This window comes from Phoxinus phoxinus (assembly GCF_949152265.1).
Source record: "Phoxinus phoxinus genome assembly, chromosome: 12".
Lineage (NCBI taxonomy): Eukaryota > Metazoa > Chordata > Actinopteri > Cypriniformes > Leuciscidae > Phoxinus > Phoxinus phoxinus.
In genome coordinates, this window is record NC_136887.1 from 31,897,997 (window position 1) to 31,911,298 (window position 13,302).

General features: G+C 36.3%; 1 protein-coding gene across 5 annotated transcripts in view; it reads left to right on the forward strand.

Moving 5' to 3' along the window:
• The first annotated feature begins 979 nt into the window (after positions 1-979).
• The window catches only part of gabra2b (gamma-aminobutyric acid type A receptor subunit alpha2b), a 73,186-nt gene continuing 60,863 nt past the window's right edge, over positions 980-13,302 (forward strand). Inside the window, exons 1-5 of one of the 5 annotated variants that reach the window (XM_079630877.1) lie at positions 980-1,327; positions 1,413-1,629; positions 2,261-2,405; positions 6,535-6,780; positions 11,168-11,244. In XM_079630877.1, coding sequence (XP_079487003.1) covers positions 11,183-11,244 — 62 coding nt within the window. In that variant the 5' untranslated portion in view covers positions 980-1,327; positions 1,413-1,629; positions 2,261-2,405; positions 6,535-6,780; positions 11,168-11,182. Of the gene's footprint in view, positions 1,816-2,260; positions 2,406-6,534; positions 6,781-10,442; positions 10,780-11,167; positions 11,245-13,302 lie in introns of those variants that run through there. The other 4 variants (XM_079630875.1, XM_079630876.1, XM_079630878.1 and 1 more) reach the window with 4 other exon arrangements.

The window sequence follows — 13,302 nt, forward strand, 5'->3', positions numbered from 1 at the left end:
GTGCTGACGGCTTCATTGCTCAAAGTAGGTCTCTCTTTAAAGGTTTATAAGTTATTGTTAAAAATCTATTTTAGTTTTTCAAGTTTTTCAACCTGAATGTTTATCTCTATTAGCCTACTGGTGACGTCGATTTACTTATTGCGGAGTTTACTGAAGTTATCATAAGCATTGTAATGTTTGAAGTGAATGTCATTAACAAATGTCAGTAGACCGGGAAGATTTTAAAACGAGCGGTTCATTCATAAACCAAGATCTTACCTTCATGCTGAGGAAATACAAACCGGAACACCGAACACAAGAAGTGCAGCGCTGAAAAGTACCGGGACTACAAAAGGTCTGAGGTCTCTATTACATGTTAGCTTGGTTTTCAGTGTTTTATTGTTGCAGCTCAGGACACAGATCAAATAAAGTCGATAATGTAGTCCATCAATATCTGTGCATATACTGTACAGTATATGCACACACAGATATTGATGGACTACATTATCGACTTTATTTGATGGTGGCAGCCTGTCAAAACCATCACTGAATAAGAAACAAACCAGACTACATGTACAAAAAATATTGAGTGGTGTTTGTGCGAACCTCACCAGAATGTTAGATTGATGTAGGACTAGGATTTTCTAGATGGTTGCTTGGTGGTTTTTAGATTGTTGCTAGGGTGTTCTGGCTGCTAGGTGGTTTTTAGGGTGTCTTAGGTAGTTCGATTGTTGCCAGGGTGTTCTGGCTGGTTACTGGGTGGTTGTTAGGGTGTCTTGGGTGGTTGTTAGATTGTTGCCAGGGTGTTCTGGATGTTTGGGTTGGCTTTTATATTGTTACTAGTTTTTTTTTTTTATGTGTAATTTTAAATAACTTGAAATTTTGAGTCATCTCAACAAACAATGCAACACAATTTAGTTGTCATTATAAGTAATTGGCACAATTTTTTTTTTTTTTTTTTTTTTTTTTTTTTTTTAACTACAGTGTATGTGGTTTGTTTTCCTGGGAAAGTCAACAGGGCCCAGCCTCAAGTCTCTAAAATGTTGTGGTCTTCTTATATGACTAAAGTCTATGGGATTTGTTCACCTTGTATAGGCCATCACCCATCAGGTAAAAGTAAGTACTGGTATATGTGCAATAGTAATGCACCTTATCAATTGCCTCTGTTCTGGTGTTCTGGCCTGCCTGTTTGTAATGTGTACGTATTAACACAACCACTAGAGGTCACTGTTTCCTAAGAGCTGGTAGTTGCACCGGCAGAGGAACTTGCTGTGTGATTTACAGTCATTTGCATGAAGTGGTTCAGTGCATGAAACTCAAATGAGAAATGTCTGCCATTATCTCAGAGGTGAGGTGACCCTCGACACCATTCTGCTGTGATGTGCTAAACTGTAACAAAGTATTTATGGTCTCTACATTATCATTCCAAACAGGTGTGTTAAGTGGTGCAGATGGTGATGTAATTTGCTCAGCGTAAAGAGCTGAACTGTTATGATCACAAACGAAGAGTTTGCATTCAGGTGGCGTATGCGCTCAGCAGGGGCCCTTGGCTCTCAGGTGGGGGGTTTAGACCCGAAAACACCGGCGTTCCCGTTTACAGCAGCAGAAAGCTTGAGTGATGTCAAACAGCCCGTCTCACTGCGAATTAAGGTAATTGGATAGATTAGAACATTTCATACATAATTGATCATTTCATGTTCATTGTTTGCTTATGCAGTCTATTGACATTTGTGCAACAGAGCGGGAATCTGACACATCTAAAACAGCACAAATGAAACAATATTTAAATCAAGCAAACACTTTGCTGTAGTTTAGAGGACAACTGTTTATTGGAAGGTATTAATAAATATGAATAATTGTCATGCATCATAATTGTATTTATTTATTTTTAGGGTCTATTTTCAAAGTAAAAAATAAACTTTATTTTGAATAAAGTAAAATTATACTTTTTTCACTTTGTAAATGTATTTATTTACTTTATATTTTATATATTAATTATATATATATATATATATATATATATATATATATATATATATATATATATATATATATATATATATATATATATAATTGGTGGTTGAAGACATTGTCCTAATGTTACAAAATCTTAATTGCCCTAAAATGTTTTTTATGCTACATTTAATTTCTTAAAAAAAAAAAAAATGATTATGACTCAGACTGTTCTTGACATTCAGCTGATAAGAATGCAAGAATAACATCCCCATTTGCTATGGGTCCATGTTTTATTTATTTGTCTGTTTTGCTGCTCATGTCACAGGGCATCTCCTCGTATGAACGAGGGTGTAATTGTGAGATGTAGTGGTCAGGCTGAACTCAGAACTGATTGAATCGTGACTGACAGCATTTGGAATAAAGGTTCCTGGGGTCGGTGCGGCCCGTCCTGAGGTACAGACAGCCTTTAGGTAAAGCAGCACACACACACACACACATACATAACCCTGAGGATAATCAGTGCACTGGCCCCAATAGTGTTTTGGATGTCACTGCAACCGTGTGAAACACTTTTTAAGCCGAACATTTTACAAAGAAAGAAGTTTGATTGGGTAAAATGATAAAACAGACAGATAAATAGATATACAGAAAGTGTGACTCTTTAGTCTTCAAAAGTGCTGAGGAATGACTGCAGTGTGTGTGTCCTGGCCTTATTGACCCTGTTTACAGCTGGTGTTTTAATCTGGCTCTTTTGTCCGGGTTTAACCACTTCTGTCCTGATTTCTTTGAGGGGAGGGTACATATATCGGCTTTTTCAGATCTGTCGATCTAATGGACGAAATAAGCTCATGCAACTTACATATGAACGCACTGAACACTACTGAAAAACACACTGAAACAGCAGCTTCATTTCCTCTCTGACAGCCGCAAGACCAGCCGAACGCTGTGAGTGTGTGTTAGAAATCAGGAATGCTGAGAGAACATTGTGCTTGGTATGTTTTTCCTCTTCAAACCAAACTTGTGTCTTCAGCCGACAGTTTAAATCTCGTCTGGCTAGAGCTCTTCCCATAATGTTCACGCGTTAGGTCAGTGAGAGAGTCGGCGTCTTTTGTGGCTGTTCGAACACATTCGACCACGTGAATGTTTAAAATACGAAAGCAATATGTTTTCCACTACCTCTGGAAGTGTTTGAAAGTGGACAAACTCAAATTGTTTCAGACCCCGTTTACACCTAGCGTCGTCCACTTGTGATCCGATCAACCAAAACACATCTTAATACCAGGTGTAAACAGGGCCGTTGATTCATTGATTGGACTGAAGGAGTTCTGTGTTAATCCTGGCACCTACAAGACACTATTTCTTTCCCCCTGCTTCGATTTCTGTCTCTCCCTGTCCACTTATTGAATAGCACATTCAATTGATTGTGCCCTTGCATACCGTTATGCTAAATGCTTCATATTTTTCAGGGACCAAATGGATTCCCCTCCCTTCAGAGTGGCTGCAGGATTACTGCATTGTTAAGAATCTTATTTTACGCATTATTTATTTCTGCTATAAAATAATAAGTAATCAGATTTTTTTTTCCAGAGAACTAACGTTAATAGCCCATTGCTATGCATGACCCTTCATTCATTCCCTATCCCCTATATAGTTCACTACACTGTAAAAAAAAAAAAAAAAAAAAAAATTGATTGTCAAATCAACTTAGATAATTTATGTGGTTCAGATAACATAATATTTTGAGTTTCTTTTGATTAAACCAATCTCCTTCATTGTGTTAACTCATTTTTTATTTATTTCAATGAACTTTTTTAAGGTCACTTACTTTTTTTAAGTTAAACAAACAACAGTGTATGTGCCATTTACCATGTAGAAAATAGTAAATGTGTGACTAAGTGACTGATTTTAGCTGCAGCTTCAGCATCCAGTTATAATGTAGGGGCGGGGCTTCAGATTCTAGAGAGCATTTGATTGGGCAGGAATTCTGATGAGCTGAAGTGCAGAGTGATGTCATCAAAATCATTGATCCATATTGGCGTAAGTGACAGACTGTACGTTTTGAATGCTTATTTCTTCTAAATGCAAATGTTGTCATTGTTTTGGAGCACACTAGCTTATAGATAACAATAAGGCTAACATATTCATACTAAAAGCCCCAAAAAACTTAACTTTAACTTGCACATAACAAAATGACAAGCTAAAATTAAAATAAAAGCTAATACAAAATAATAATATAAACTATAAAATACATACTATATGAAATATATTTTAAATAAATAATACTAAAAGAGTTTAATACTTAGAATTGAATTGGTTTGTTTGTCTTTAACCTTTAACATAGCAATAGTGATAGTAAATCGTTAGTGTTAGGATTAGTTTGCCATCCGTCAAGCTTTTCTTTAAACCTCAGAAATCAACTCACCGCCTACATGCATATGAGCTCCACATCAACACGACAACAACACAAACAACCCTTTGACCTGTGTTTGCATGACTTATCGTATTTCATATCTTATCAGTCCAAAACTGGTGCTGGCATTGAAAATTTGTGATTTCAAACCGTTACGTGAGACAGAAACCAATAAAAGGTTTTTTTATATTAGTCTCCAGATTTTGATGATAAGAGGTATTGCTTAGGGAGAGATGGGGAAAAATCTGAAAACGCAATTAGAGAAAGATCAAAATTGCAGCCGAGCTTGAGGAAAGGAAAACCTTATTTATTAGCCCAGGAAATGATGTTTGGACGCCCACGTTCCTCGCAGGAACCAAGGAGCACGTGTGTTATCGTACTTCAGAGGCACGACAAGACGTATGTTCACATCGAGTCACACAGAAAAACACCTCCTGTGGGATTCAAGCTGAAATATAGACGTCGGAATAAGACGTACACCAAACACGCTCTCAGTTGGGTTTCAGTAAATCATCTCAAACTAATCTTATGAGGGCTGTTAAAAGCTGAACAAATGTGTCCATATGGTCATAAAGGAATATCAGATGTAAAAACTGACATATGGTGCTTGGTATTGTATAGTGTGAAATATTCCTCTGAGGTTCCACTGGTTTACGATGGTATGTCTCCTCACTCAGTTTGAATATCACTGCTCACTACAGCAGAAAGGTGTGCTAGATGTGCAGTGCTCAGAGCTAATGCGTTTTAAACATGACAAGATTTAAACAGATATTGTTCACCCACATGGAACGAGGATTTTACGCTAGTGTCTGTCATTTCCGAGGTATTTGTTCAAACGATCGGTAAGATTTTTTTTAAATGTTTTTGAAAGACTTTTATGCTCACCAAGGCTGCATTTATTTGATCAAAAATACAGTAAAAACAGGAATGTTGTGACATATTATTACAATTTAAAATAAATGTTTTCTATTTTAATATCTTCTAAAATGTAATTTATTCCTGTGATCAACGCTGAATTTTCAGCATCATTACTCCAGCCTTCAGTGTCACATGATCCTTCAGAAATAATTAATATGCTGATTTGCTGCTCAACACAACATTTCTTATTATCGATGATAAAAACAATTCATATTTTTTGTGGAAACCATGATACATTTTCAGGATTCTTTGATGAATAGAAAGTTCTAAAGAACAGCATTCATTTAAAAAAAGTAGATTTTTCTTTACTGTCACTTTTGAACAATTTATTACATTCTCATTATTGAATAAAATCATTAATTTCTTTTTTTAAAAAAGAAAGAAAGCATAGTGTATCTTGGCACACATATTTAGATGCTAGGAGTAGTTCACCCAAATACTCATGCTCAAGACATTCCAAAATTGTATTACTTTTAAAAGGATATTTTAAAGATCTTCATGCAGTTCTTGAAAACGTATAATGACGACAAGCAATCATGCCCCTAAAAAGCACTACAAAAACTTGTGAACAAAAATACACATGCAGTGTATTCTGAGTCTTATGAAGTATATAAGAAGTATGATTGCTTCATGTAGAGGAAAAAAATTTATTTAAGTAATTATTCTCTGATAAACGTTTTAGTTGTAGCTCTCGTATCTCGTTCTCACATGCACATAATCAAATTTGCACAAGATTTGCTGTTGAGTGACGCCACATACTTGCATCTTGTAAATTGACACAATAAAGTTTGACCAATCATATATGAATGAGATTTGTTGCTGTTGCTCAAACAAAACTATTGTATGGTTTCAGAAGATCTTAGAATACAGTGCACAAATCATATGGACAATTTTTAGAATACTTTTAATTGTGTTTTTATCTAATTAGGAGCTCGACAGCAAACATGAGATTTAAAATTTACAATTTGGAGAGAATAATAACATTTTCATCCACAGAAGAAAAAAAGATACATATTGAGTTTTGAAGGACATGATGCTGATACAATTATGATTTATTTAATTTTTTAATTGAGTTGTTCCTTTTGAATTCATGTATCTCAGACTGGTTGTTAGGCTAGGCTACTAACTGTGACTCATTGCAGTTTTTATATAGCCTAATGTGTCTCTGTGTGCGCTAAGACAAAACATCTCCTACCAACCTCAGTCGTGTTGCAAAAGTAAAGGATCCAAACAAAGCATAATTCAAATGCAACTGTTCTGTTGTGTTCCAGACAGCTCCATGTCATCGGAAGAGTGCGGCTCTGCTGGAGTCAGTCTGACTCTGTGTGTCGGTCACTCGGTGCCAGCGAGGACATGTGCATAACCGTGTGAAACTGAACACCTGAGTGCCCGTGCCAGGCCTGATGGGACGCGCGCTCACAGGAGGGGCAGATCGCATTTGTTTCCTGTGAATGTGCGAGACTTCATTTACCGCGCTATTGGGAAATGCCTAGAAGAGTAACTAAGTGCAGTAAACGGTAAGATTTTGCTCTAAAAATTTGTTTATGGTTATGAATATGATATTAAAGTACTGTGATAACAAATACCAGTTTGCAATATCAAGCAGCATAACAGTGTTTTTGTACAGCTGGAAGCGAACGACACCGGAAGCCTCGCACACTGAACCAAGCTAACAATATTTTCTAAGAACATTTATAGCTAATAGTTATGAAAAAGTTATTTTGAATGTTTTCCATTTTATTTCATGTTTCAAAAACGCTTTTTTTTTGTGAGAATGTTATGGGTTACATTGCATTTTATAATTCATTTTGCAGTAGTAACATATAAAAACTTAAATAACATGAATGATGTACAAAATGTTTTGAGAATATTATTAAATACCAGATAACTGACTCAAAGTTATGAACAAATGTTCTTCCAGTAATGTTAATAGAACATTACTGGGAAAAAAAGTGTGTTCATAACTTTGAGCGAACCTCTGAGAACATTTCCTGTTAGCTGGGAAGTTACAAATGGCCGCATCCACTCCAATGTAAAAAATAAGGTGGATAATCATTTTGCAAATACAAGACCGTTTTCATTTCAGAAGATCACACGTTTGAATTACTTGCACTATAAGGTAGTGAAGCACAAACTAGCGCACTCCAGCGCCTCCTCTAATCGAATTTACTCAAAGCGCAGCCTGGATTTGCTCTGCGAAACCAAACACTTGTGTTTTGCCAGGAGGGCGTCACGAAGAGAAGGTCCTCGCAGGTCATGCTTTGTTGTGTACAGTCTTGATCTCTGATACTTTCCATGTTAATCACACACAGCCAAGCAACTTCCACCCCACTAACTGCTTCAATTAGATGCCATCATCACCCATGCGGCCTTATGGGATACTTGATGACTCGAATGGAGGCGGTCGGTGTGCTTCATAACACAATAGCGGTGTGATTATGAGAGCTGAATGAAACGAAACTGAGAGGAGAGATGCTAATGACGGAATCCTGGAAGTCATTACGTTTAAGTGCACTGTTTTCTCAATGTTCTGGTTGACGAGATAAAATGTTGTCTTTTGGTGGTTTTTTTTTTTTTGCATGGTGAGATGTGAAAACACTCTTGTTGAACTGAGATACATTTTGGAGCTCATCCAATGAATGAATAGGCCATTTTAGATTGTCTATAATATTTTTTTCCAATCGTTCCAAAGACTAAAAACCTTCATGAAGAAACTGCTAATAATATTCCATTCATGCAAATGCAAACGCGTCTTTGGATGCAATACTTGCCTACTGCATAGCCTATTATATGCTGTACAGTAGAGCTGCATGATTCTGGATTAATCGAGTAATAATTTTTTATCACAATTCTGAAAAGACAACTAAACAAAATAACATGTAATTTACCAGAGTTTCTTACAAATTGTTAATTTGAAAGCACAAATTGTTAATTTGAAAGCACATTCTATTTAAAAATATTATCCTATCAGGATGTGGAGAGATTTTCAACCAGCATACCAAAATGTTTCTGGAACAAATCACCTCCCCTGCCTTAACTCTCACCAGCCTGGTTGAACAAAAATGAGTCAATAAAATGATTTTACAAATTTTGGGATGAAATAAAACCCATGCCTTTGACAAAGCATCACCTGAAATGCTTATAAACACAATTTTTCATAGCAACACAATGTTGCATCAAATGCTACCGCAGAATGTGTATTTGCATTGGCAATTGCTTTGGCGTGTATACATTGCACTCTCATCTGTCTTCTTGGGACCGCAGGCCAACACGGCTACCTTTTTGCTTTAAATATTTATGCAGAATCTGGAGGGGACAAGGGGCAATTACAGATTCATCATCTGGACCTGATCAATAGCTAATACAGGTTACTAAATACAAGTTACATACTTGTCTGTTTAGAGTCATCAGACGGACGGAATTAGTGCAGAATACAGTCATTTTCTATTCATTTGACGGAATATCTGGACTGGTATAATAGTGAGATTTGTGTATTTGTCTTTTATTCAAAAGACGTCTAGAAGATGAAAAGTCATTGCTGTCTCCTATTTTTATATTAGCATTGCAGGATCTCATTGTGTCTGTTGGTTTATGTATGAATGCCACCCCGGCATAAATAAATATTGCGAGGCAGATAGGGTCATACAATATTATTGAACGGCATGATGTTTAATACATATTTGCTAGATTAAGATAAAGTTTGTGTCTGGTTATGTGATTCAGCATGCGTCCACACACACACACACACACACACACACACACACATTTTTACTGCAATACCCCCTGCTATTGATATCACAGTGGGACATCAAATATTCCTAGGAAAGGGAGAGAGAGCTTGATTTTTCATGTGGAAATCATTTTATTCACCATTAATAATGCATAACTAAAAGACCTGATCTTAGACCCCTGTTTAACAGACAGATGGACAGTGACTTAACATTTTTAGAATCCAACCACATCTTGCAGTGCTGATGAATTTAAAATTATAATCTAGATTTGTATATATATACTTTTTTTTTTTAAAAGCTGAAAAAAAATGCATAATCTCATTTTCGGGGGTCATTTTTGAATTCTGGGTTATCTTGTTCCACACTCTTAGAAGACAAGGTTCAATATAGAATCTTAAAGGCTTCTGTCAGGCGCTTCATACTGTAAATATAATTTTTTAGGGGTTCCCATCATGGGATCATTTTATGGATATCATTTTAATTATTACATTTTGTTCTGAGCATGAGCAAAACTGCTTATGCATACTTTATCACTATAGAAAAAAAGATAAATAACCTGTTTAACGTGAAAGTTTTATGCAATCATTTCAGACATTTCTTTTTATATAAAACTTTTTTGACATAAAGTGTTCTTTAAAAATGTAATCAAGAACCCTAGAACTCTATAAAGAACCCTATTGAACCCTTTTTTCTTACATTGAGTTAGTATTTATTACTGGGATTTCAGGTTTAATTATTTAATTATGGTTAATGTTCCTATTTGCATATTTACAAGGTTTAAACCATTAATTGGACAAGCATGCAGACAAAAACAGTGCATTAAGTTTCTGCAATATGCAAAATGCATTATTATTTATGGGGCAAACATTGTTTATGTTTAGGATTGGTTTAGCACAGCATTGTTTCACACTGTGGGTATTCTGTTTGTTTGTTTTTAAATAAATCAAGAATATTGCAACTTATCTTGACAGCCAGTGATCACATGTATTTCCGTTGCGTGTAAAGGCAGCTTTGTAATTTTGATAATAACGCTGTTTTGTGTTCCATATGAGAACAATATGTGTGATTTCTGCCACAATGCTTAAGAACATTGCTACAATGTGTTTTGCAAACGTTTTTTCCTACAGTAATCATGCAATTCAATGGAAAACGATTCTTTACAATTTCTTCTTTTTCACAGGCTCTCAGGTTTACAGGTTTGGAACATGAGTGCAAGTAAATAATCACAGCATTTGTATTATATACGAATCTATGCAAAAACGTAATACTACAAATGAATACACCATCACACAACATGTGTGCTATTTGGGCTTTGTGATGTGTGCACGAGAGCGTGCGCGAGCAATCAGCACCCTAATATAACTGTCCTTAGGACCCAGTTCTTTGTCTGTCTCTTTCTTTAGTTATCCCCCCTTTTCTTTCTTTCAAGAGAAAAATAAATAAATAGTGAGCAGTATGAGATTCACTAAAGAAGATCTGAGATCGCGGGGCGTCAAGGCGCGTCGGTGCGTTAGTTAAAGAGAGAGAGAGAGTGAGTGAGTGAGATAGAGAGGGAGAAAGAGAGAGAGAGAGTGAGGCGCGGTGGAGGATCAGAGACCCCTCATTCGCATCTGATATTATATTGAGTTATTATGGGAATTCATTAAAGGTTCGTTCCCGATCCACGTGCGCGCTTTTAAATAACACTCGTGATCCGGTTTCATCGGCTGGCAATAAACTTTCACTTCTCGGTTTTTATTTATCAGCGTTTATTCATAAGGACAGAGCAGATCTGGTGGATCACAGGTGGGTGTCCTTTCCATTGAGTACTTCACCGTTCTGGATTTTGTGTTTCTGGCCATGTGTGGAAATGATGAACCATATGTTGCCATTTACATGGAGGTCATCGTCACCACAGCGCAAGTCGTGGACACTCGTGGTTTTCTCATCTTGTGAATTGAAATGTTTGTAAGAGATATTGATATTCATATCATGGATTGTTACACGCTGAAAATATTAATGAAATGTCTGGGATCCATCGTCTAAGCTCAGCAGGTGGATCGTATGGACCTGTTTGCGCTTATGGACCAACTTAACCCGTAATCTAGTTTGTGTGATCGGCAGTATTTTACTGAAGCAAACCTCAATTTCTTCACTGATTTATGGATTCAGTCTTTTGTCTTCTTATACACAGGTTTGAGTGGCAGAAATGAGGGAGAGGTTCGCGCTTCATCTTCTCATCTTCGTGTTGACGCTGTTTTGGCACACCAGGTAGGACTGACAGTCTTGGTTTCGCTCTGTAAATGGACTCGGGGATGTTGTGCTTTATAACACATCAAAATAATATATATATCCTTCGGTTGATCACGTTTCTGGTACAGGATTGACACGAAGCCTTTTGTGTCCGTGCGTAACTGGAGACCTTTACGCGGCGCACGACTCCGGTGGTCACCAAAAGAAAGCGCTCCTCTATCAAAGACTGACAAAGTCATGTTTGTTTGATGAGACATAAATGAATGCAAGTTTAATTCATGCAGCCAGGCTTGGTTCGTGAAATCATCGAATTGTGTTACATGATCGTGGATGGTCGTACACCTCTAGGTGGTGCAGCACAGCGTGTGTGGAACCGCGAGCGCTTTCCCATTCTGGGACGAACTACAGGTGCATAGGCTGATTTTTTTGCATTTGTTTAATTAGCTTTTAAAGATAAAATAATTTACCCAGTCAAGCGTTTACATTCTAATTATGCATAATCCTATTAATAGTAAACATCAAATGTCAGTCACTTGTTTTTGTAATCGTGATCCCAGTGGTTGGTAATTGCCATATCCATTTGTCAAAAGGTTGTTTATTTAACCAAATATTTCATAAATATACATTTATATTATGACATTTTTGTATATTATTATTTTAATTAATTTATAAATTAATTATTTTATTTTTTTTAATTTTTTTTTTTGGGGGGGGGGGATCTTTTGTAATATTTTATATAAAAAAATTAAGATATTTCCTTATATTGTAGAGTAATGGTTTGTTTGTGAATTACACTTAATAGACTAATCATGAATCTCTGATCCCTAATTTCAGGCCTTTTCATAATAATGGAAAAAGCCAAACATGCATTTTCATAAATTAGGGGTCTCTTATAGCAAGAAAATTGCCTTTTCTGATGCTAACGTGACATAAAACATTGGAAATGTTATACGTTGTCTGAAATGTCAATGTTTTGGAAAGTTTGGCATAGTTCAAAATCAAAAATGGAAAATCAATATTGTAAAATCCAGAATGGTTATTTACACCTGTAGTATTTCCCTTTGAGTGTATAACGGCAGCGTTTGTGTGTTTTGGGGCAGCCAGTCAGTGTTTTTGGTCTAAATGTTGCTTGTTTTGATCCTGCTAATCAAACAATAATTAACTTGATTTTGTTGCAAACCCATGATTAAATGGTGACCACATGGATTATTATTACTCTGATCATTCTGTACACATTCAGCTTAGGTTCATTGTCAATTTCGTTTTAACTTATTATGATTGATGTCCTTATCTTTTTATTCATATTAAAACATTGAAACACACCCCTCTCCTGGGAGTGAACACGGTCACGTCATGCCATACCAATCAATAAACCAATATTATATAAATCTAGATAATATATGTGATAAGCAACCCCATCCTCCTGCTTGTGTCATAAAGTCGATTCATGAAATATGCTTCACTGGGTTCCACGAGCAGTGAATAACTGTGGAATCGGGACGGGATCAGATAAACCTCCCCCTAATCTGGGTCACGCGTGATGTGCCCTGCGAAAGGAGCACAAAGCGGAGGTGTGTCCTCCAACCGATGAGGAACCTTAAGAGTTGCCATTATATTGAAATCCCTTCAGGTTTCTTGTGCTTTATGCTCACTCGAATGCTTACATTATGAGGCTTCAAAGCCATGTAATAAGCTCATATTACAGTTTTTTTCAGTCGCTAACAAGCGTTTGTCCAGCCAGTTGTCACATTTTCAAAACTCTAAACACAATTAGCACAGCATCGGTATTTTGTGGCCATACCATTCACACATTTCATGTCGTTTTCACACAATATGCAGTCAGTGAACACATTTCCACAATGCTTACATTTTCTTAACAGACAAGCTATACCTCCCAACAAAACTATGGATTGTTTTTGTAGTATTTACGAATGTTAACACACAACATCCCACAATAGCAAAAACAATATTCCAAACCTTAGATACAGTATAAAAAACCTCTGCTTCTGCAATGATCAGTTCAAAGACAATATATCTCAGCTGATAATAAACAAACAATTGAATAATTGACACAGA